At 37.3% G+C, this 26,132-nt stretch overlaps 1 protein-coding gene across 4 annotated transcripts in view; it reads left to right on the top strand.

The window, feature by feature from the left end:
• Positions 1-26,132, top strand: part of DGKB (diacylglycerol kinase beta) — a 554,780-nt gene that overhangs the window by 516,333 nt on the left and 12,315 nt on the right. For all 4 annotated transcript variants that reach the window (XM_080663708.1, XM_080663707.1, XM_080663710.1 and 1 more), the window contains 2 exons: positions 9,733-9,853; positions 11,022-11,082. In XM_080663708.1, the coding sequence (XP_080519834.1) occupies positions 9,733-9,853; positions 11,022-11,082 (182 nt within the window). The remainder of the gene's footprint in view (positions 1-9,732; positions 9,854-11,021; positions 11,083-26,132) is intronic.

Here is a 26,132-nt window from a genome sequence, read left to right as displayed (position 1 = left end):
TCTCGTGTTCACCAGGGTTGTTAGGGACGAAGGCGCTTTGAATGTCCCATTCCTACTTTTCACATTACTGTCATTCATGAATGTTTCTGTATTTCCTAAAAGCTGGATTAATATCAGGGCAGTTCTTTTATAAAGATAAAATGACATGCTTTTTAAAATGTAAAGGAAAACTTTCACAGAGACCTTTTGTGCTTATCTGAATCCCTCAACATGTCTATATACAAGGGCTTATTCTTTATTTTTAAAAAAGTCCAAGCTCTTTGGAAACTTGTCAGTACATGATTAATAAGCATCATGAGGTGAATAGATACTGAAAATCTCCTCTACAGCCGTAGGTTGCAAGTTCTCTCCTCTAAGTGATTTCATGTGTTGAATGGGTTTGTCTGCTAACTTTGTAATTGGCATGACAAAGGATATTGTATTTCTTATAAGTATTTACAAATGGGATTAATTTAAAATCCCATCCAAATAAACCTACTTATGTCAACATTAATTCAATTTAGTAATCCAAAATGTAATATAATTCTTTTTCTGTAGCCATAAAGTCATAAAATAAAATTATCTTACTGCAAAAAAAAAAAAAAATGGCAAAAAAGGCAGGGGACACGCAAAATAGAAGCATCCAGGTGTATATTAAGCTGTACTAACTTGTTAGCATTAGCCTATTAGGTATGACGGTCCATCTGTCTACAATGTATTATTAGCTGGAAAAAAATGGAAAAACACATTAAGCAGAGTCTCCCCCACCTTGAATAACTTTTTCCTTGAGGCATTGATGATCCATTCACAAACCGCTCATCTTTTAACGGTGAAGCAATAATGATATTGTGTCCTTGGTGCTTGAGACAATAACAATTCCTGTCTCAGTTCTGTTCTCGTGTCCTGTTTTCTGTTCATGGGGGTCTTCAGGCCTTCGTTACGGCAAACTCCTTAAACACACACACTGTTCTAACCGGAAGCTGGCATTCCTGTTGTGCAAAAGCCTTGAACTCAGCAGGTTTTCAAGGGTTCTCTGGCAAGACACCAGATTTCAGGATATAATCCTAGATTTTACTGATACCAAAAAGTTCTAAATGAAGGTTACTGGGAATTTAATTCTATGTAGTCATGTAGCCTCTTTTCTGAAGAGATACTCCTGGGGCAGTGAGACTGACTTTTCACCAGCAGTGTGCTTTTATGCAAGAGGTCTGAGAAAGCACAGTAACCCCAATATAGAATGTCTCCATCTCTTGCTAGAAACACAATATTTATGTTACCGGGACAAATGGGACATAAAAACCAGATCTGTTATATGAGGAAATTTTTAGTGTAAATCATTATTTTTTATGATTATGTTGTCCTTACTTTAATTTTTAGCATTATGTTTATAAGTGAGTTTAAATTCATTACCATGAGTTTAAATCCATTACAAAAAACAGTCTTATTGTTTTTTCACATGTGTTTTTCATATTTCATTGAAACCAAAATAAGGGGACAGTAAAATGTGTCATTATATAATAAAATATAGTTTTATACTGTATTTTAAACTGATTTTCACAGTGTTTCTGGAAATTGCATGTAAAGACTACATAGTCATATATAAAGTAATATGGCACTACTCCCTAATAAACTGCTTAATTTAATTTAGGTGTGTGTTTTTTTATTGTTGAAACTGCTTAATTCTTAGGAGAACAAGGGTAGCTGATCTCCCTGGGGACTTCACCCCTTAGCAGGCATCCGTGTTGGGGTGCAGAGTGCCCTTTCAGCGGCTGTTCAGGACTTGCTGACATGGCCATGGTTCATGAGCACTTGTTGTGTTTGGTGACTGTGCTGATGTGAGGAGACAAGGGAAGTAGTTTGGTTTCTGGAAGAGGACAGGAATGGCTTGATTTGTGAAAACATCCCTACACACACTAATAGCTCATTCACACAGAAAACAAGCCACCGCCTTCAGTCCCTCCACAGAGCTTAACGAGAACAAACTGACTCAAGCACCCACAAGTGGCAGTGTTCAGATTCACTGCTAGCGTGTGCTCGGGAACTGCTTGCCTTTACCTTCATACACACTGCCAGTGGCAGCAGTCCGTTGCAGTGGGGGTCTTTAGGCTGGTTCTCGCTGAGCCTTGTGAATGAAATGCTCATGTTCCTTGGGTTGTGTGTTCCCAGGGCGAAGATCGCTTTCCAAGCACACGGTAACACAGTGATGTGAAGGCCCTGAATCACTCTGGTCACCAATGAGGGAGGTTGTTGACAATATGCCATACTGTGATTTCTGGTCTTTATGGTTTGTTTTTTTTTGGATTCATTTAAGGAAGTTCAGAATTTTTAGAATGAACTAGCTGGTTGTTTTCATAAGCCAGATGGCTTTAAAAGAGATGATCAAATCCATTCTTTAAAAGTTATTTTTAAAGGCAGGCATGTGATTCTGATATATATATATATATATATATATATATATATATATATATATACTGTGTATGTACCTTAACCCCTTTTAAATTTCAACAGGAAATGGGATATTTCACACTGCTACATTTTCCAAATAACTCTAGTTAATCCATTTTTGTACCAGACCATTTGGGATGGAAATTTTTCCAAAAAGTATTTTGCTTTTCATAGTCGTCTTATAGAGATTCTCAGAGTATAATTCATACATGATCTCAGTAGACATTGTAAAAGAGAGTTTTATACTGTATTTTAATTTGGTGACGTCTGAAACTATTTAGTGGTAGGATAATTAGTGCTATCATTTCAAGGTGTTATATATACATGTCTTTGTAGTGTTCCTTTCTCTTTCATCCCTGATAACATTTAATTGGTTAGTTCTTGCTAGTGTCTGTATATACAGTTGCACAGAATTTGGAGTCAAGCATACCTAGTTGGAAAACCAGATTTTCAACTATCTGTGAAGACTTGGATAAGTAACATAGTTTTCTCGTCAATAAAAAGAGGAAATTAATACCAGCCTTAAATGATTGTAATGAGTCTTAAATGGAAAAATGCCTTAAGTCTCTCTCTCTCTCTCTCTCTCTCTCTAAATACATACATATATATATATATATATATATATATATATATATATATATATCCTCCTCATTTTCTTGAGATACATATAATTGCATAATATGTTACTTACGGTATTAAGAGTCTGTATTAATGTTTGCATACATGTACTGTGAAACACAGATTCTATATTAATAAAATTTTGCTTTAGCTCTCTCCACTCACTCCCTTTTCTAATTTATGGAAGTCCAGGAAAACAGCTATTGATGCTTGTGGAAATCCTCTACATCACGGGCAATAAATGGACATGTTAAGGAAAAATCCTAGCAGCATTCACTGTGGTGGATGGATTTCGTATATACCTTGGCTTCTTAAAAGTTTATTCTAGATCCTTAAGCATGTTTCCAAGGTCGCTAGATAAGTGATACATCACTGGAAGACATACAATCTACACACACTCGAAGGTACAGCTCCATAGCTAACTCGGTCTCACGCTGCCAACTAAGGACTCACAACTAGATGAATTGCTAGGTAATTAGCAATTTATAGTGATTACAAAGTGTCCCTGCTGAGTCAAAGAGTGGGCTCCAGGACACGGCCTCCCACAGTGCTGTGGCATGTTGCTGGACACCAGGCACAAAGGAGTATGTCCTGCCCTGCCCCCTACCTCTCACTTCAGTGCATACTACTAGTATATTCCATGAAATGCTGAAATGCTTCAGCCCACAGTCAGGCTGTATTTGTAATGCATCCTCTTCTGTTCCCTCACATATGGCAGTCTGAACCAATTACATAATGAGACATATTAACAGGGCATAACTGTCAAAACAATGAGGTTAAGCTCTGAATAAATACTACCCGCTTATTAGCTGTGCTGCTCCTGTGCTCTTGAATCTATCCCTTACGCCTGACTTTCAAATTTTTACATTCATATCTCTGATCACCTGTGTAACAAAGTAATGCAGCACTAACAACATTCAAGAAAGATTTACAATGTCAAAGGCAAATTCAACTCTAAGGTAGGGTTTCTTAGCATTTTTGTGCTAAAGTCCTTTTTGGCAAATCTGGCAAAATCTACAGACACTTCTGGGAGCAATATTTTAAAATTCATAAAAATATATACAGACTAACAGCTTTACAGGTTGAAAAACCAATTGTATTGAAATGCTGTTAAAATTTTGATTTATAAATATATGAGCTTCTTTATTAATAAATTACTTAAAAATTTAACAGAGCATCAATAAGTGTTAAGGTTTAAAAGCAGTAATTAGTATAAATAGCATTTGGAAACACTACCACAGCTACAGCAAGAATTTTCAAAGCGGGCAATACCTGACTCTTTAGTCAGGGCCACTTACTCCTTTCCCTTAGATTGTCAGATTAAGGAAATGACAATAGCCAACACAATAGCCTTTCGGTGTGGATGCCCTGTCTTGAACTATAAATATATAGGTCATATAACAGAGTTGCATCTTATTGGTCACGTCACATAATAAGGTTGTGTCTGATTGTTTATTCTTGGTACCAGAAATCCTTATATACTAGTATAGGCACCTGAGTTTGTGTGTGTGTGTGTGTGTGTGTGTGTGTTTGTTTGTTTTTTTAAAGTCACTTTAGAGCAAAAAAAAATGTACGTAATTACTATTTTTCTTTTTTTTGTAAATAAATATAAATAATACCTATTTTTTGTCAAATCAGCAAATATATATTTTTGTATGCTGCAGAATTTTTGTAATTAGTTTATATGTGCCATGAGATGAAAAAGGTTGAAAATCGCTGTGATAAGGAAATGTTTGTGATATCTGTCAGTGAGAAAAACACGGGTGTTTTTACTACAACTATGGTTTCTTCCCTAAATTTGTACTTGAAAGAAGTGCTTATCTTCAATTACATGTTGGTATGAATAAAATTTTGTTTTCCTGCCAACGTGGCTCTGTGGTTGAGCATGGACCTATGGACCAGGGGGTCACTTGTTCGATTACTGGTCAGGGCACATGCCCAGGTTGCAAGCTCAATTCCCAGTGTGGTGCGGGCAGTAGGCAGCCAATCAATGATTCTCTCTCATCACTGATGTTTTTCTATTTCTCTCTCCCTCTTCCTTCCTCTCTGAAATCAATAAAACTATAATTTAAAAAATTGTGTTTTCCTGCATTCAGAGTCACTGACCCTGTGTTAAGACTCTTGCTCTAACATGATCCAACTTGGGTTATTTCCTTAAGTTTCTTCCTTCTGAAGCACTTATTCTAGACATTCATATTTTAAATATGAAAATATCAAATATGGCAGATTCTCTTGCCTCTGTTACCCCCATGAAGCCATTGGGAAAGACATGTGAACTCTTTCAGAAATGCACTGTTTTCCCTGAACAAAAGCAGTGTCTTCCGTGGGGTAGACAAATACTTCAGAATATCAAGATGTTGGATTTCTTTCTTTTTTTTAAAATATATTTTATTGATATTTTACAGAGAGGAAGGGAGAGGGATAGAGAGCTAGAAACATCGATGAGAGAGAAACATCGATCAGCTGCCTCCTGCACGCCCCCTTCTGGGGATGTGCCCGCAACCGAGGTACATGCCCTTGACCGGAATCGAACCTGGGACCCTTCAGTCCGCAGGCCGACGCTCTATCCACTGAGCCAAACCGGTTTCGGCAATGTTGGATTTCTTAATATTTGATAGGTAACTCACAGATGCAGCTGACTCTCACCTGGATGTTCAGGTCTGAATACAACTTCTGCCTTCCTACCTAGGACTCTCCTTCTCACACTCAAGAGAGCTATCCAGGATGCAATGACTGAGCTGAATATTAAATGTGAAGCTGCTCTAATTTCTTTTGTCACAAAGTTTGTGGAAACTTGGGTATTTCATGATTAATAACAAACTGATAGTGAGAAACCTTACGGCACATGTGTGTGATGAGAAGACTCCATAGTTGAGAACAGCTATTCTATGCAGAGAGACATACACTGAGGAATTTGGACTTTCGGGCCACCTTAATGCCACTTAATAGTTGTAGTGGCAGTACTAAAGTGAAAACCTCATTGACTTGGAAGAGTTCATGTTTCTCTTGAGCAGAGTTTGGCACTTTTTAATCTAAAGATCCAGGTAATCAATGTTTCAGGCTTTGCAGGGCCATCTGGTCTCTGTTGCAACTACTCTGCTATTGTAGTGTGAAAGCAAACATAGACAACACCTAAATGAATGAGTGTAGCTGTGTTCCATTAAAAACGAACTTATGAACACTGAATTTTGAGTTTTATATAATCCTCAGATGTCACAATATATTAATCTTTAAAAATTTTTTCCACTTTGTAAACATGCAAAAAACATTTTTAGCTCACGAGCCATATAGAAATAGGCGTTGAGCCAGATTTTATTCATAGGCTGTAGTTTGCTACTCCTGCTGTTAAGTATGAAATCAATAGCCAGGTAGCAAACCAATTAAGTAGGTTCATCTGGTTGGTTATGACAACCCAAGGGGTCTTGCACTTAAAATAAATTTTAAACTAGAATGTGAAGTGACAAGTCTTTTATATTTTTAGATGTTACCACATATAGGAACAGTTCAGGGTTATATAAGATAGAAACTATCTTAGTCTGAAATCAATCAGGACCCTGATCTCAAAGACATTGTGTAAAAGGCATCAGTTGTACACAGACATTGCAGACTGCTGTATCAAATAATGTGTGTTATGGTAGAAAATTTGTGCAGCACAAATTTAAAGTTTCTTTTTTATTTTATTTTTGTGTATACCTAATTAAAAGTAATATGGTATTAATTTTCCTTTACCAGAGTTTGTAAATTTTCCGGTATTTCTACACAGTTTTTTGTGTTAGCAAGAACATGAAAGTTTGAAAGCATCCATATGAAACACATTTGCTTGTTTCTCTTCAAATAGTACTTTAGCTATGACCAGCTATTACGTTATTAACTTACATAATCATCATACCCTCCCAATCTAAATCCATAAGAAAAAGCTTTATTAATGATGATTAATGGTACAAATGAGTATCAGGGCATTTTTTTTTCTGGGAGAAAAACGAAGACAAATTAAAAGAAGGGGAAAAAATGAGAAGGAGAGTGGTAGACAGTAGCAATATGGCATGGGTATAGAAAATCCCTGTGATTCATGGAAAAGTTGGGACTCACAGATTAACTCTGTTGTGAGAAAGTGTTTCAGTTCTTGTAGAATAGTTCCTATTAACCAGATCATTACAAAAATTGGTATAAAATTTCACCTGTTTATGAACCAGGCAGTGCAAAATGTATAATACTAAACATGAACTTCAATCTTATTGTGGTAGTGGTTCTTTCATAAATATCACCAGGCACACATCTGGGGTTTTAGTGCTTTCCACAGTGTAGTTTTCTGGTTGACATATCTAAGAAATGTGTATAACACCCAGGCGATAGAGCCAAGCACATTTTAGTGCAGGCTACAGCTGAAAGAATATGTTTCCATTCCTTGTCCATCTGTTCTTGGCGACATAAATTTAAACTAGAAACAGAGTAAGTTTCATGAAAAATAAGTCTAACTAGGGTTTAGAACAGCAAGGTGAATGTTCTAAATTATTGTGACTTGTTAACATTTGACTTTGTGGCTGGAAGGTTATTTTTATTTAGAGAATAAAAACATGCCACAGCTATAGCTTAACGTTTGAAAATACAGATTTTTTTTTTATCAGTTCACTTAAAAAATACGTTGTCTCACTTTCTGTTTCAAAGGTTATTAAATTTGCCAGTGATCATGACCCTAACAAACTTTGGGATTTCAAAGCGTTATTTGCCACCCACTTGAACTGTACTGAAAATATATCATCTCTATCTCTGAACTGCATGCTCAGATTGATTTATTAGCAGAGAATAAAGGTTTTCCATACAAAATGGAGTCCATATGAAACACAGTTGCTTGTTTTTCTTCAAATAGAACTTTAGCTATGACCAGCTATTACATGATTACCTTATATAATCATCATACCTCCCAATCTGACACAACCCCCAGCATTGTCTGCTACTAAAACAATATTAGACTATTTACATTTGAAAACTCATGAGAATCTATATCTATAAAAGCCTAAGCGATGGGCCAACCGGCCAGTAGCTATGACACAGACTGACCACCAAGGGGCCGATGCTCAATGCAAAGGCATGGAAACATGGAACAGACTAATGAATCTCAGAGGGAAGAAGGGAGGGTGGGAAGAGATTAACCAAAGCTCTTATATGCATACTAGAGGCCCAGTGCACAGATTTGTGCACCAGTGGTATCCCTCAGTCTGGCCTGCAGGGATCAGGCTGAAACCGGCTCTCTGACATCCCCCGAGGGGTCCCAGATTGCAAATCCGTGCACTGGGCCTCTAGTATTAAAATAAAAGGACCATATATATGCACCTAGAGTTTCACCTCCAAACCAAAGCTTCAAGCATTCTTTTCTCAACAGGAAAGCTGATAGGTTATGTGTCAGAGCTAGGTTCTATAGGCTACTGAAGTGAGTGCACTTTTTGTTTTCTGGCTCAGTAAAAAGTGCCTCCCATCTGGCCAGTGAGGCTCAGTGGTTGAACATGGACCTATGAACCAGGAAGTCACAGTTCGATTCCTGGTCAGGGCACATGCCCTGGTTGTGGGCTCGATCCCCAGTTGGGGGCATGTAGGAGGCAGGCAATCAATGATTCTCTCTCATCACTGATGTTTCTCTCTCTCCCTCTCCCTTCCTCTCTGAAAACAATAAAAATATATGTATATTTTTAAAGCCCCTCCCAACCTCTCTTCTTATGTAAGAAACATTTCTGTAATTTTTAAAGTCTTTTTGATATGGCTGATTTATCAAATATACCATAGTGGTTATGCAACAAAATGTAGTTGGGTTTAAACTTTGGCCCTGTCACTTCCTTGGTATGTGGATAAGAATAAATTAGTTCTCTAATTTTCAGTTTCTCTGTCTAAAAATGAGAATAATCATAGTTGAGAATAATCATATTTGCCTTAAAGTGGTTTTCAGGCAGAGTAAATGAGATGATATATAGAAAGAGATTAGTCCAGTGTTTACTTTGTAAACACTCAACAAGCAATGCCTATTGCTATTGGACTCTCTCTGCTGTCCTCTGTTAAAAAAAAAAAAATGATTGCACTGTGCTAATTATCTAGTCTACTTCCACAGCATATTCCTATCATCAGGAAATCATTGCAAGAAATTAATGTTGTTTCTTGAACTTCTGCACAGAGTTACCTATGACTCTGGACAAGTCTCCCAGTGATTTAGAAATTCAGTCTTCTTTTGTCTAAAATGAGAACTGTAATTGCATGATCTCTTAGGTCTTTTGTTGGAGTAAGTTAACTAACGAAATCATATTTGACAGCATATCCTCATACTTTATTTATAGTGCTGAAATGTGTGTTTGCTGCCAAATGTCTGATGTGGGATGTATAATGTTCCACATATACATGTGGAATAACATTAAGTTTGTTGATGTTAAAAACTACTGGTATATTTTTTGGCATTATTTGGCTCACGATCCCTTCTTCCCATTTTGTTTTAGAATAAGCTGACAGCAAATCTTTTCGCACAGCACCTCAAGGTTTAGTTAAACTGAGAATTTCTTAAATAGGCCATCTTTTCATTACTTTCAGTATCCAAGACAGAGAACCTTTCTTTGTGAAGTAGCTTTTATTTTCCAACTCCATATCTAATGTCATTACATTGTACACACATGCCTATGCACTGTAACTTACAAGGCTTCTGTTTCCTTTCAGATCTGAGTGATCAGCTGCTGGAGGTGGTTGGCTTGGAAGGAGCCATGGAAATGGGGCAAATATACACAGGATTAAAAAGTGCGGGGAGGCGGCTGGCTCAGTGCTCCTCTGTGGTCATCAGGTAGTTCTATCTCTATAATTGAAAATGGGGGTTGACATGGCATAACTACAAACTAATTAAAAGTATGCAGGACTCTGATAACATTTGTCTTATTTGTATCTAGTTATCAATGATTAATACTGATATATTTCAAAATAATGAAAATTGCTTAGCTATTCCTTATCAGGTTCATTTGGATTCAATAATCTTTTGTTGAGACCATGGGTACAATTCTAACATACAAATTTTATCCCCTCCAATCTGGTTACACTCAGTTTAGTGTACTGAAGCTCAGTTTAGTTTACTGAAGCATCGAGGTATCTGCTGGGCAAATTACCCAATGGAAACACTGTTAAAGCATTATTAATTTAAATTCTTTCATGGACTAAAGTGCTCCAATTTTTATATATAATTAAATAGTTAATTATTGTGAATTAATAAGATTTTATATATGGATTAAATTTGAACCTTGTCAAGAAACTTTTTTCCCAAAAATTTTTACCTACAGAAAAAAGGTATATTTGATACTAAGGTAAAAGCATGGATTACAGCACAGAAATAAGTGGCGTTCTTTACATGAAAGTGTTGATACTGGAAAGTCTAAAATGACAAACACTTTTATTTCAGGTTTGCAATGAAAACAAGGAACTTCTTCTGGCTGTAGGAATTCTGATTTTGCCATTAAATATAAACCTTACTTTTGTTTTTTGCATCAGAGTTTTTGTTTATATCACCACATTTACCAGAAAGCACAACATCCCTATCAAGGAACCTTTAAGATACCTATATATATAAAAGGCTAATATGCAAAGTGTCCCTTGGGAGTTCGACCAGGAGATTGGGAGTTCGATCACTCGCTATGATATGTGCTGATCTCCAGGGGGTGGCATGGAACGAAAGAAGGCCCTGGCTGGCAGCTGGGGAAGGAAGGCCCTGGCCCATAGCCAGCAGCCAGGAAAGGAAGGCCCCGGCCAAGCCTAGTGACCCTACCCATGCACAAATTTTGGGCACTGGGCCTCTTCATTAATAAGCAAGAGTTAATAAGCAAGTCCCTTTTAAAATAGATAACTTTAGAGCCCAGCTGTTACCATATTTGCATTTCCTGGTCTCATTATCTTATGTCTTACATATATAGTCTGTTAGGTAAAGTATTTCAGTGATATACTTAAAAGGAAATCTTTTCTTCCAGGACTAGCAAGTCTTTGCCAATGCAGATCGATGGGGAACCATGGATGCAGACCCCATGCACAGTGAGTAGAGTAGTTGAAATTCTAGTCCTTTTATTTCTGCTTACTAGGTATTATATCCTTTTATAACTAACTAATCACATATGTCTACAACTAAATAATCATAATATCTAAGAGGTACCATAATTTATTTTCTTAGTTATGTGGTAAAGCAATTGCATTCAGGTTTTAAGCATTATATGCCCTTGACAGTGATTTAGCTTTGGAATGTTTGTGTTAGCCTAGGTCCATGGTCGGCAAACTGCGGCTCGCGAGCCACATGCGGCTCTTTGGCCCCTTGAGTGTGGCTCTTCCACAAAATACCACGGCCTGGGTGAGTCTATCTTGAAGAACTGGTGTTAGAAGTTTAAGTTTAAAAAATTTGGCTCTCAAAAGAAATTTCAATCGTTGTACTGTTGATATTTGGCTCTGTTGACTAAGGAGTTTGCCGACCACAGGTCTAGGTATAACCTTTAAACCCCACAGATCAATTATACACTCTGAAACTAAACAGAATTGATAAACTTTCTTGTACCTTTCTTATACTTACTTCAGAATAGCTTATGAGGAAATGATATATGAGACCTTCAGACAAAAGTCTCCCATCTGTTCTTTTGCCTCCATTTGGGGATTTGAGGGCTTCCTTCTCTATAGAAAAACTCCCCCTATACTTTTTTCCATAATGAGATATTAGTTAAGTCAGACATTTATACCCCCCAAAATTTCTATTTTCATCTGAATAGTGAACATTTTGTTTCATTTCAAAAATATGCGAGGCACTGCTGTTGGCACTAAGAATGGAAACATAATCATGATCAATTACAGAACATTGAAATAATGAAATGGAATAGACCATGATCAATAATTTAATTGTCTTCAAGGAACTTACTTCTGATAATATGAGATTGAATAAATGTAAATAGACATATAACATAACTTCAAATTATAAGAGTTATGAAAAAACAAGGCAAAATAATGAAGAGGAACTGGGCAAAGTATGGAGAATACTACTTTATGGGTAGATCTGGGAGGCTTCTTTGAAAGAAGAGTTGAAGCTCAGTGTGTTAAAGAAACAGTAAGGAGGTTGGTATGACCAAAGCTTCTAGAAGTAGGGGGAAAGTGGTGAGAGGTAAAGTAAAAGATGGACAGGAGTCAGGTCAGGTAGAAAAATGATAGTAAAGAGTTAGCATCTGATTGTAAGTATAATAGGAAGCTATTGAGACTTTGAGCATCATCTGATTGATATGTTTAAAGTTCACCTTAGCTGCTAGGGAGAATAGATTGTTCTGACTTGCAGCTGGGAGACAGGATCTATCAAAGTAGTCTGGAGCTGTGCAAGAATAGTGGCAGGGAAGTGGATGGATTTGAGCTATCTTCTGGAACTGAAGCAGAAAGAATTTGCTAATGAGTTCCCTTGGGGTGAGGGATAAGGGATGAGAGAAAGAAATGAATCGATGTTCACTCTTACCTTAAGATGGGGTGCAACACTGTTTAGAGAGTGATAGGGTAGGTCTTAATATTAGATTAGTATTAGCATTTTGCTAAGTGCTGGTAGTGCATTTTTTTAATTGAGGTATAATTGACATAGTACATTATATTAGTATTTAATAAATATTTACACAAACTCTAAATAATGGTTATCACCACTTTTCAGATGGAGAAACTGATGCTTTGGAAGGCTAAATAACCTACTCAAGGTCAGATATGAAGTAGATATGGAACTCAAATCCAGGTTTCTTTTGATTAAAGCCCATTCTCTTAACCACTAGTTTAAACAATTTTAGCTACAGATTCCAAACAGCACAACTTAGCATAAATGAGGGAAGTTTTAATCAAACCTCTCTAGTGGTTTTACTTGGAAATTATTGACTCAGTCTTTGTTTACAGCACATACATATGACTCTTTGTTTATTCCTAATATATTCCTTTTAGCTACTTGAACCCCAAGTTTGTGATATACATTAGTTCTGCAATAATGGTGTAAAACAAACATGTGAAAAATTACTCTAGACTGGTTACTTCTTATGCCTTTTACTATCTCTGCACATGGGACCAAATACCCTTTTAAATTTTTCCTGTTCCTGCCCTGGCTACCGGTGTGGTTCAGTTGGTTGGAGCTTAGTCCCATATGCCAGAAGGTAACAGGTTCAATTCCCAGTCAGGGCACATGCCTAGGTTGTGGGTTCCATCCCTGGTCTGGGCATATGGGAGGCAACCAATCAATGTATCTCTCACATTAATGTTTCTCTCTCTCTCTCTCTCTCTCTCTCTCTCTCTCTCTCTCTCTCTCTCTCTCTCCCTCTCTCCCTTCCTCCCTTTGAATTTCCTGTTCCTCTCCCTTTACCAGCATATATACACTTAGATCTTGTCTGTTATTGTTCATTTCCCAATGACATTTTTAGGTTTACATTTATACTCATATGGAGGTTAAAGGTGCTGTTGCTGTTTCTAGTGATAGCCTGGTGGTGGTGGTGATGGTGGTGGTGGTGATGGCGGTGATGGTTAGGATTATGGCATTGAAGTAACAGTGCTTATGATTGTGATGATGGAAATTGTGGTGAAACTGGTTATGGTGATGATGGCAGTTGTGATGATCATGACGGTGGTGGTGCTGATGGTGGCAATGAGGTCATGAAGAGCTAAGAAGATGATGTCAGTGACAACGGTGATGGTAGTTGCAATGATCGTGGTGATGGTGTTCTAATATAGGATGGTAGTGGTGGTGGTAATAGCATTATTCTTGTCTTGCATAAAAGGTCACTTTTCATCAGCCTGAGTAATAAGAGAATAAATAAAAGACAATGAAAACAAATACCTTCCATGAGTACTCTATATTATTTTGGACTCTTCCCGGGGAGAGGTGGAATTTAGCTGTTGTGCTGTTTTAAATCATGAAGGATCAATGGCAATAACAATATGTAACAATTATTAAGTTTTTAATTTGTTCCATGTCCAGTTTTAGACACTTGGCATGTATTGACACACTGAATGCTCACAATACTTACGATTGGTTTCATTTTACGGATAAAGCAACTGAGGCAAAGTTAAATAGTTTGCCTTGTCCCACGCAGATAATAAATGGCAAAGTAGAGACTGAAACACAGGTGGCCTGGGCCTGGCTCCACTGTCTGCACTCGCTGCAGCTGCTCCCCATGGTGGCTCTCAGCTGAAAAGGCCCCAGTCCATCCTCAGGACACAGTCCCTCCGATGTGACCTTTGGTAAACCACCTACTGCTTTGCTCCAGCTTTTAAAAGTCTATGTCTATTAAAACCTAATTAGTGTTTTAGAATAACTTTAGCTTATTTCACACGAGTACTTGTAATACATTTGTTGTTTCCTTTCAATTAGTAATTGGACATTCATTTTGCCTATTAATTATCATGATCTATACAATGGTTGAATTAATAATACATTTTATATGACATATTTAATTCTCTCTCCTTGCAAATACTTTTATTCGTATAAAACATTTATTACAGCCTACAGAGGGCCAAGAAGTATACTAGACTATGGCTTGTTATTGTTATTTCACATTCTGGCATACTCTACCTTTCCTAGAACCACATGGAGTTCTGAACTTTAAATTTCACTTCAACTGATGAGAATGTTTAGCATTCATAACATTGGCATGGTTTAAATAGAAAGTGTTCTTTGCTTCGATTCAATAAGACAGTATTTTTCTTATAGAACATAAGAATTGGTAGAATGTTAAAATTCTTTGCCGAATTTAAATATCCATAAGCTGATCTTCAATTTATGCAGGAATTGCTCTAGATATAATTTTAGAGCACAGCAGAAATTCCATTTTTCTTTAAGTGGAGTATGTAAAATGGAAAGATAGGTGATAAATGGGTCTTGATTGTTTATTTTTTTTATTGTTTATCAATTAACTTGAGGCCCGGTGCACAAAATTCATGCATGGGGGTTGGTGTGTGTCCCTCTCCCCAGTCTGCACCTTCTCCAATCTGGGACCCCTCGAGGGATGTCTGACTGTCCGTTTAGGCCTGATCCTACCAGGCAGCCGGACATCCCTCTCACAATCCAGGACTGCTGGCTCCCAACTGCTCACCTGCCTGCCTTCCTGATTGCCTCTAACTGCTTCTGCCTGCCAGCCTGATCACCCCGTATCACTCCCTGACCAGCCTCATTGATGCCTAACTGCTCCCCTGCCAGCCTGATTGCCCCTAATTGCCCTCCCCTACAAGCCTGGTCACCCCTAACTGCCCTCCCCTGCTGGCCTGATCACCCACAATTGCCCTCCCCTGCAGGCCTGATCCCTCCCAACTGCCCTCCCCTGCTGGCCATCTTGTGGTGGCCATCTTGTGTCCACATGGGGGCAGCCATCTTGTGTATTGGAGTGACAGTCAATTTGGATATTACTCTTTTATTAGATAGGATAGAGGCCTGGTGCACAGGTGGGGGCCAGCTGGTTTGCCCTGAAGGGTGTCCTGGATCAGGGTGGGGGTTTCCTTGGGGCATGGGGTGGCCTGAGTGAGGGGCCTGTGGTGGTTTGAAGGCCGGCCACACCCCCTGGCAAACCAAGCGGAGGCCCTCATGTCTGGGATTTATTTATCTTCTATAATTGAAACTTTATAGCCTTGAGCGGAGGCCTGGGCTGGCCAGGGTGTTCAGGAAGCTTGGCTTCCTCCATTGCCGGGGAAACCCAAGCCTCCTGCTCGCTCTCTGACTGCAGCCATCTTGGTTTGGTTAATTTGCATACTCGCTCCTGATTGGCTGGCAGGCATGGCTTGTGGGTGTAGCAGAGGTATGGTCAATTTGCATATTGCTCTTTTATTAGATAAGTTACCTTAAAAAATCAAAGTATCATGAGTTTTGGAAATTGATCACAGTGATGTTTGTACAGCAATGTGAATGTACTTTATGCCATTGATCTGTGTGCTTAAATATAGTTAAAATAGAAAATTTTATGTTACTTATATTTTACCACAATAAAAAAGTAATTTGAAAAATTTGAGGTAGTATTTACTTACAAATTTCATAAATCCTGAGTTCAAATATCAGGAAAAGCAAAAACCAAAGAACTTAAAATTAACTCTTCAAATATATACTTTGTGTTTTTTAATATTTATTGTTGAAAGTATTATATATGTCCCCTCCTTTTCCCCATTGACCCCTTTTAGCCTGCCCCAGCCCCCCACCGCAGACCTTCACCACACTATTGTCTATGACCATGGGTTATGCATACAAGTTCTTTGGTTGGTCTCTTTCCACCCACCCACCTCCATCTTCCCTCTGAGATTTGATAGTCTGTTCCATGCTTCTATGTCTCTAGATCTGTTTTGTTCATTAGATTCCACAAATGAGTGAGATCATGTGATAGTTGTCTTTATCTGACTGGTTTATTTTGCTTAGCATAATTTTTATGATCCTTTAAATTATCTTACACTAAAGTAGCCAAGAAATGTATTAAGTATTCCAGTGTTTATAGTTTTCTAGTACTTACTGAGTTAACAGTGAATAAATTTTGGCCATTTAATTCTAGAAAACTTCATTCTTTAGGCTGGACTCCAGAGCCTATTTTCCCCTCTCTCTCTTCTTCCTTCACAATCCTTCCTCCTGAGCACATCAAACATACTGATTCTGTTGTCAACATGTTTCTTTCATGGCAGCGGGGGAAAGAGCAGCTTTGGGAGGAGCAGGTGACAGTAAGATATAAGAGGTCATAAATAAGGTCAGATTATATTTAGCAAATGCATATGCAGCCCTTTCACCTCCAATATTACATGTGATGGGTGCCCGGTAAAGTTTTGTGAAGTGAGAATGACCACACTAACCCTCAAGTTCGGTATAACCAAAATGGACTCATCACCTACCTCCCTGCACCTCCTTCCCCCACACCATCTGCTGACTTCTTATAACATTCCCAAACTCCTGCTCCTCCCTTTACCATATTGAATTAGCTACCATTATGTATCCAATGTTCCCTAAGCTGAAAATCTGAGAGTCATTATACTTCTCCATATCCTCACATTCAATGACCATGCCTACCTAGTGATATGACATATTTCTGAAATCTTTTCCTTTTTTTCATCCCAAATACTATTCTTGATTTTATTTCTCCCTCGTTCCCATTTTACTTCTTTCTCATTCCTAACAATAACCACATCAATCTTTCCCTATCTCAATTTTTTAATCTAGATTCATCTTTCACTTTTCTGCCAGAATGATCACATAAAATACTAATTGCTCCTCTACTGAAAATCATTTACTTTTTTCAATCTGATAAAATATAATTCAGAACACCAATATAATTTCTATTTCTCCAATATCATCTCTTACTTCTTTTTCATTTTGTCATGCACTTTCCTCTTCTCCAAATAAACTTTTCTTTAATTGAGTAACACAATTTACCTTTTGAGACTTATTTCATGATGCCCTCCTTCCATAACTATACATCATTTTCTCCACTCTTCCACCTTATTCCTGGCTTCAATTAGTCCAATAGTTCAGCCTCGGTACTCCATAGCCATATCAAATAGCTAACTATATTACACATAACTGACATCAAGGCAACTTCTGGAAAGCATATACATGAGCTTTGCCTTCTTTATACCTTCCTTGGCATAATACCTCTCAGGACCCTAAATCCTTTTGCCCATTCTTAGCTTCCAACATTAAATACCTTCAACATGTAACTGTGGTCTGACCTGGCACTGAGCCAATCCCTGGCACTGGCTGTCTTGCTGCCTTCCGCTTGATCCCTGGTATTTCAATGGCAGATACTTTGTCATTTTGTGCCCTGAGAGTACCTGCTATACCCATTTCCACTGTGTGGGCCATTCTCTAACGTGTTATTTTCTGACTTGAATGCCAGGTTACTTCCTTGGCACTAGCATCCTCTGGACTCAGACACTGGCTCCTTGCCTCACCTTTGCTTGTACCCTCTCCTGTGAAGACTGGATCTTTTTCTCATTGCCCTAAGACACTGCCATTATCTACAGTTAACTTCATTTTGACAATTGTTTTTGCAGAGAGAGTATTTCCAGCACAACTTTGAAATGCAAATGCTTTCTGAAGAGGAATAGTTTCTGAGTCCTATTAAATGTTGATTTATGTGTTTGTTTTTATTGTATTTTAAGTAATCATAAATTTAAAGTGTAAGTTAATATTTAATCATTTGCTAATTACAAATTAATCTCATGCCATTGACACAGAAAATGAAGAAAAATATATAAATTTAAATATTTTCAGTCCCAGATATGTAGTGTTATCTAAATGAAGGCTGATTGAATTTTCAAGACACTTGTATGTCCTGGAGATGTTTGGAGGAAACCATGGTAACAATGCCTAATGTTTATTGAGTGTTTACCATGTACCAGTTTCTGTACTGTGTATTCATATTCATTATTTATTTAATCCTCACAACCTGCCCTAAGAGGTCACTGAAGTTATTATAATCCCCATGTCATACATTTTTAAAAATAAATAACTAAACTGAAGCCAGGTAAATGTAGCAACTTGGCAAGGCCACTCAGAGGTAGAGCAGGCCAGGGGGCTCTAATTCCTTTCTCTTAATTACAATGCTTTGCTGCCTCATTCAGTCACTCCTCAGGGCTTCTATTGTACCTCTAATGTTAGTAATTAATTACAACTTTCATAACATAATTCAGTTTTTAAGCGTATTTATATATTTTTCTTTTTTTCTTTGGAGGTATAGACATGTCAAAAAGGGAAAAGTTGATTTATTTCTATAGCAAGGTATTATAAGGGAGCAACTTTTTTAGTTTTTATTTTCAATTACCTTTTACATTAAATATTATTCTGCATTAGTTTCAGATGTACAGTGTAGTGGTTAGAAAATCATGTACTCTCCAGTACCCGCCTGGCCCCATACATAATTATTACAATACTATTAATTATATTCCCTGTGCTATAATTTACATCTTGTGACAATTCTGCTAACTACCAATTTATACTTATTAATTCCTTCATCATTTTCATCCAGTCCCTGAACCCCCCTCCCTTCTGTCAACTGTCAGTCTGTTCTCTTATTTATAAGTCTGTTTCTTTTTTTGTTTGTTTTGCTTTGTGTTTTAGATTCCACACATAAGTGGAATCATGGCATTTGTCTTTCTCTGCCTGACATATTTCACTTAGGATAATACCCTCTAGGTCCATCCATGCTGTCACAATAGGTAAGGTTTCATTCTTTTTAATGGCCAAGTAGTGTTCCTTGTAGTACAGCTTTTTTGCGCACTCATCTATTGATGAGCACTTGGGTTGCTTCCATATCTTGGGAGTGCATATATTTTTTCAAATTAGTGTTTTAGGTTTCATTAGATATATTCCAGAAGTGGAAATGCTGGGTCAGAAGACACTTCCATTCTTTAATTTTTTGAGGAACCTCCACAATGTTTTTCATAGTGGCTGCACCAATCTGCATTTCCACCAACAGTGCATGAGGGTTCCCTTTCCTCCTCATCCTTGCCAACACTTGTTGTTTATTGATTTATTGATGATAGTAATTCTGACAGGTGTGAAGTAGTATATCATTGTGGTTTTGATTTGCATTTCTCAGTTGATTAGTGATGATCAGAAGATATGAATAGACACTTCTCCAAAAAAGATATACAGGTGGCCAAAAGACATATTTTTTTCTCTTTAATACATTATTTTTTGCTTCCCAGTATAGTCAAAGCCATCCATCACACTATTGCCAGAATTATTTATGAATATCACAACTATGATTATCTTACTCCCTGATGTCAAAATTCATTTCTTTTAAATCCTCACCAGAAGATATTTTTCCATTGTTTTTTAGAGAGAGGGAAAGACAGAGAGAAATATTGATGTGAGAAAAACACAACAATTGGAGCTTATTTTGTTTTAGTTTCTCTGAGCTTCATGAATATGTTGGTTTATGTCTTGCCAAATTGTGAAGTTTTCATACATTATTTCTTCAACTATTTATTTAAGCATCACACTCATTCTCCATTCCTTTTAAAACCCTGATGATATTTTAGATACTTTGAGTATTATCTCATAGATCTCTGAGTCTTTGTTAACTTTTCCCTCTTTTTTCTTTCTATTGTTCAAATTGGATAATATCTTCATCTATATTCAAGTTCACTGACTTTTTCCTCTGTCATCTCCATTCTGTTCTTGGGCTCATCCAGTCCTTTTTAAAAAAAATACACACACACACACACACACACACACACACACACACACACACACATATATATATATATATATATAATTGACTTTAGATAGGAAGGGAGAGTGAGAGAGAGATAGAAACATCAGTGATAAGAGAGAATCATTCATCGGCTGCCTTATGCACACTCCACACAGGGGATTGAGCCCACAACTCGGGCATGTGCCCTGACCTCCTGGTTCACAGATTGATGCTCAACCACTGAGCCACGCAGGCCAGGCCAGTCCTTTTTTTAAATTTTTGTCATTGTATTTTTTAGTTGTAAAATATTTAATTGGTTCCATTTTTAAATCCTCTATTTCTCAGCCAATAGTATCTATCTTTTCTTTCAAGAAAGTCTGCCATTACTTCTTGGAGCTTAGTTATAGTTGCTGTTATAAAATCCTTGTCTGATAATTTCAACACTAGTATCATCTCAGGGGTCACATCATTGACTATGTTTCCCCTAGGAGTGTTTGAGATTTTCCTGGATCGGCACATATTGAGACATTTTTTATTATATCCTGAATATATTAAATATCACATTTACTCTGGGTGTTTTTTAATTCTTGTAGGGAATGTTGATTTCTTCTTGTTGCTGTTCTTTCAGCAGGTAATTGACCCAGTTGGGTTCAGATCACAAATTCTGATCTGCTTCCTGTGAGTTGTGGTTCTAATATCAGTTCAGTTTTCAATGTCTTTGCAATGTTTATCAGATTTATTTTACATATACACGATCCATAGACCTGTCTGGAACCTGGGTTGTTGGCTACCCCCTAAATCAGTTCTCTAAATTTTTAGTGTGCTTCTCAAGGTCAAACCTATGCATATCAGGCTCAGGGATATACTGATGAGATCATATACAACTTTAGAGACAGCTTTCTTATGTGTCCCTTCACTCCAGAATCTCCTGGAAGTATTTTTGTGTGTATTTTGTTGTTGTTGTTGTTTGTTTGCTTGTTTGTTTGCCTCCCAAGGCTTTCATATTGCTTTTCTGGCTAGAAATCGAAGGCCTTAGTTTCCCTGTACTTCCTGATATAGCACCTGCCTCCGGGGCCATCTAGAAAGCGGATCGAGAAAGAAACATTATCAGGCATTCACCCACGCTTTTTGGACCACAGTTGCACTGATCAGAGAGAAAGGCTTTCCTTCATTGTAGTTGGAGGCACCCACTACTAAGGAATTGGCAGATGACTCTGATGGGAGAGAGATTGGTAGGCTAAAGAGGACAAGATATTTTCCAACTCTCTCTGACCTATGGGGCCGTAATTTTCTACCCCTTGAAACAGAAAGACCAGGCTTTTGTAGAACTCTCTGTACTTGATGTGCAGTTCCAGGTTTGGGGCTGCATTTAAGTCAGGCTCGGAAATATGAGAGGGGAGAAAACTATGAAATGCATCACTGGTACTTCATCCCTGGTTTCCTTCCCCAGTCTGCCTCCATCCCTTACTTTTCAGCATCCTCTAGTAGCTGCTCCATGTGCAGGGTTTATAGTTGCTTTCAGTGGAAGGACTGGGTGGAGTGCGCTTACTTCTTTTTAACCAGAACTGAAAACATCACCACTCTCCTTAGTTTTGTGTGTGTGGCTATTTTGAGATCTGCCTGAATTGTCCCCATTGAGTTGGCATATTATTAGCCAGAATTGCTTATCTGTCAACTTCGAGACTTCACTGTATAGTCCACATTTTCATATCTCTTACAAAAATCCTATATAATAAAAGGGTAATATGCAAATTGACCCTAAGGGCAGAACGACCAGAACGATTGGTTGCTATGACATGAACTGACCACCAGGGGGCAGATGCTCAATGCAGGAGCTGCCCCCTAGGGGTCAGTGTGCTCCCACAGGGGGAGCTCTGCTCAGCCATAAGCCGGGCTGATGGCTGCAAGTGCAGCGGCAGTGGCGGGAGCCTCTCCCACCTCCTCAGCAGCACTAAGGATGTCCTATTGATGGCTTAGGCCCGCTCCCCGCAGTCAGATATCCCCCGAGGGCTTCCAGGCTGCCAGAGGGATGTCTGACTGCCAGCTTAGGCCTGATTCCCTGGGGAGCGGGCCTACGCCAGCAGGTGTACATTCCCCAAGGGGTCTCATACTGAGAGAGGGTGCAGGCCGGGCTGAGCCTCCCCCTACCCCCCCCCCCCACACGCACCCCGAGTGCATGAATTTTCATGCGCTGGGCTTCTAATACTAAATAAGTCTAAGAAATACCCTAAAACTTGAATCCTCCATCTTACACATTTTGAGGTAACTTCTTTAAACTTTTTCCCCATTCTTGTGTCCTTCATTTAAGCATTTGAGACAACATTTACCTATTTGTTTAAATGAAAATAATTAACCAAAAAGGCATAGCTTTTCTACTCACCTATGAGGATAATGTTAAGTTTCAGATATTTCTCTAGACCAGTAATGACACAGATGACTACCTGAGTTTGTTTTTTTGGATTACTTTGTCTATAAGCAAACATGTTTTCAGACTTTGCAAGTGAGTTATATAATCATAGGGGAGGCTTTTAGACTGTGGCAGTGACGTTAGAGGAATGTCCAAGGTCGTGAGGCAAAAACTGTTCCTAACTTGTTTTTCTACTCCCAAACATGCCATCTCTCCATTTAGCTTGTTTTCTTACAGACAAATGTTCAGAGGGGGAAGTACAATGACTGAAGCTTTCTCTGATGCACAGTATTGGGTACAGGAGCAAAAATGCACAAGTAGCCAGGCCAATGAGACCTCTTGGCACTTTAGCAGATCTAACCAGAGCACACCCAGCATAGGGCACTTACAGTTGAGAAGCAAAATAAACTGAGATTGTTTTAATGCCCCTTTCAACCCACTTGTAGAGTTAACTACCATGAAAATCCTTTCTACTCAGGAATATCATTTAAATGAACATTTCACATAATATTATGTTAGAAACTGCAATAGTGTCAGATGGATTTTTTCTCCATAGGATATATGTTCATATCTCTCTTGGTTACTAAAGATACGACACGATTTTAAAGGGAAATTGTGAAGAGAACTATGTTTTCTGACAAGAAGCTACCAAAACCTAAACATAAAGAGTACATGGGAAGATTTATGGGGAGAATAGGGTGAATTTGAGAAGTAAGAAAATAGTTGGAATTTGCTTATCTATATGGTAGGTATTCCTATACCTATTACCTAAATTAACTGATCACAGACCTGGGAATTGAAAACAAATTAGAAATTATACAGCCTTACAACTATTTTATTATAAAATCTCAACCAATTTATTAAAACTTCCGTATATCAGCTTTTTGTGAAATAGTCAACTTTTTTAGCACTTTTGCAAACATTCAATGTAGACTGGAGTTTAAAATATTTTTCACTCCATAAAAGCCATGTTTTATGGCATTTTCATAAAGAGGGAGGGAAAAACAGCTTAGGAAAATTACTATGTAAAGTAAATAGCAGTGCTGTGAAAGTTATCTGCAGGTTTATTTATCTCTTGAATTTCCCAAGATCCTTTCGGTAAATCGATTACCTTTAAATAGTATGAAATAATATTGAATGCACTTGGCTGATTTCCTGGAAATTGGTCTTGTTTTGAAAATTTGATGCGAATATTATTTTCTCATTAGAAGTTACACAGCTATTGTAAGTTGGCACTTGCTACCTTTGTAGACATACCATTTTCAAGTAATCTTAAGCCGTACCAATGTTCCAGCAAAGGAACATTTGTATTTTTAGTGATGAAAGACAGAGTAACCAAAAAATTATCAGTTGGAAAATGCTTTGTATAGATAATAAATATTTTCCTGATGTGTGTAGAAATTGCATTTTGCCTACTATTTAAATAAAGAATAAGGATAAATCTTAAGGAAGGAAATATTATCATTTGATATTCAATGAATCTTATCTTGATATTTGAGGAATAGAAAATGAACTAACAGTCTTTTGCCATCTTGACACATATTTGAATAAGCAGACTGCTGTTCTGATGGGTATATTTCTTAAGGTGTGAGTGGTAGTGAGACTCCAAATGCAGTTAAATAAAACATAAACTAGAAGCATCCTTTTACCTAAGACGTTATTGGTAAATGCTGTGAATAAATTTGCATTTCTAAAGCCGTTGTTTTTTTTCAAAGACTGGCACTTTAGCGTTTAGTTGGACATTATTTTGTGTGTTCCCCAGTTACTTATGCATTAATTAGTTTTGTTTACCTGTGCATAATTTTTCCTAATTTCATAACAGTTGTTGTTTTGTAATTGACAATGCAATTTACTGCATGTGTGCATTCTGGCCCTCAAACAAGTATGTTAAAGTATAAAGCACCAATCTCTTTCATTTCAGACTGTTGAAAAAGGGATTGGTTGTGACTAATTTCCAATTAATTTGCACTGGTTGTGGGGAACAAAACAATTGCACCTACTAATTAAAATTTAAAATATTCCGAAGTGTCATCTTTAGGTGTCTGTGGAATATATAATTTCCATTTTGGTTCATTGCTGGATCTGTAACACCCGTGAGCTTGACAGCTCTATTAATTTAAAGGCTCAGTAATACCTATTAGTACAAAACATGAAAAAAATACCATTAATCATTTATTTTAATTCTGCAGCTCTGTCATTTTCTCAGTATGTTTTAAAATTATGATGACACCATAATGTGCACAAATCGACCTGGATGATGGGGAAACGGATCACACTACTTAGGAGAGACACTGAAGTACATTATTAGAGCTTAATTAATGCCAAACTGATTAAATTTGATTGCATTTTGCACACAAAAAATGTTTTTAAAATCTTTCTAACATATTATATTAAAAGAGTTAATCCAAACTTGTTATGTTTGCAGACAGACTTACCTTTTTATCATTCTTTTATTTAATACATTCTATTTAAATACTGCAAATTCAATCTAAATTGTTCTTTTATCCATTTTGAAAATCAAAATAATTTAGTCATTAGTTTTAATTTAGAAAAGTTTGTCTCATGTCAGCTAAAATATAATAGTGTGTCTCATCTTAGTATTCTTCGATAGGAACTCCTAACGCAAATTGAACACAGTGTCCAAAAATACAAAAGGGCAAAAATTGAAATGAAAAATATACCAAGTATGTGATATTTTATGCATTTATATTGATTTGATCCAGGACTGCCACACATTCTAAATGTGGAAAAATTGTATGCACTTAACATAATTGTGTCATTAGCTTTCAAAAAGAGCAATCTAAAAAATATTTAGACCTAGTTCAAAAAGGAATATATTCCTCTAGAATGGGTGGTCTCCTAGTCTGTGGGCACCATCAGACTAATAGCAGTGGATTTGATGTATTTCCTTCCAGAGCAGTTAGAGGTCTCTCTTCTGGGATGAAAACTCTAGAATCACAAGACCTGAGCCTGACTTTCTTCCCACATTTGCGTTGTGGTCATACTTTATCTAGTTTGCCATTTCATCTGATTTTGTGTATTAAAATGAGAAAATATGGCTGACACATTCTAAGCTTTTCCTCAAAGAGCAACAACCTGTGTTGTTGAAAGTTTTAAAGAATAAGCATTCTTACCCACCAGCAGAGAACAGGGTTCAGTGTTTTCATTGGGAGATTCCCAGGATGAGTTACCGACTTCAAATAAAAATTTGGATTAAAAAAACTATTAATAAAAATACACTGAATAGAATTTAATCATTCATTGTTTTTTTATTTCCTTGAATATCCAGAACAAAGTTGCACATATTTCCTTTGAGGAGACAAAAAGTTTGAAGAATTTTACATATTACATTGTTTTATCCACATGTTAGTTCCATGGGGTGAACAAAATAGATATCATTCGACACGATTTTCAAGTCAATAGGTAAAAATTAAGAATAGAATACAACTATGTTATCCAAGTTAAGTCAAGAATACCAGTTTCATTTCTTCATTTCTTCAACAAATACTTACTGAATTCCTGCTCGA

This window comes from Plecotus auritus, assembly GCF_963455305.1.
Source record: "Plecotus auritus genome assembly, chromosome: 4".
Lineage (NCBI taxonomy): Eukaryota > Metazoa > Chordata > Mammalia > Chiroptera > Vespertilionidae > Plecotus > Plecotus auritus.
Note: the sequence above shows the minus strand (reverse complement) of the source record. Positions and strands in the feature narration are given on the sequence as shown.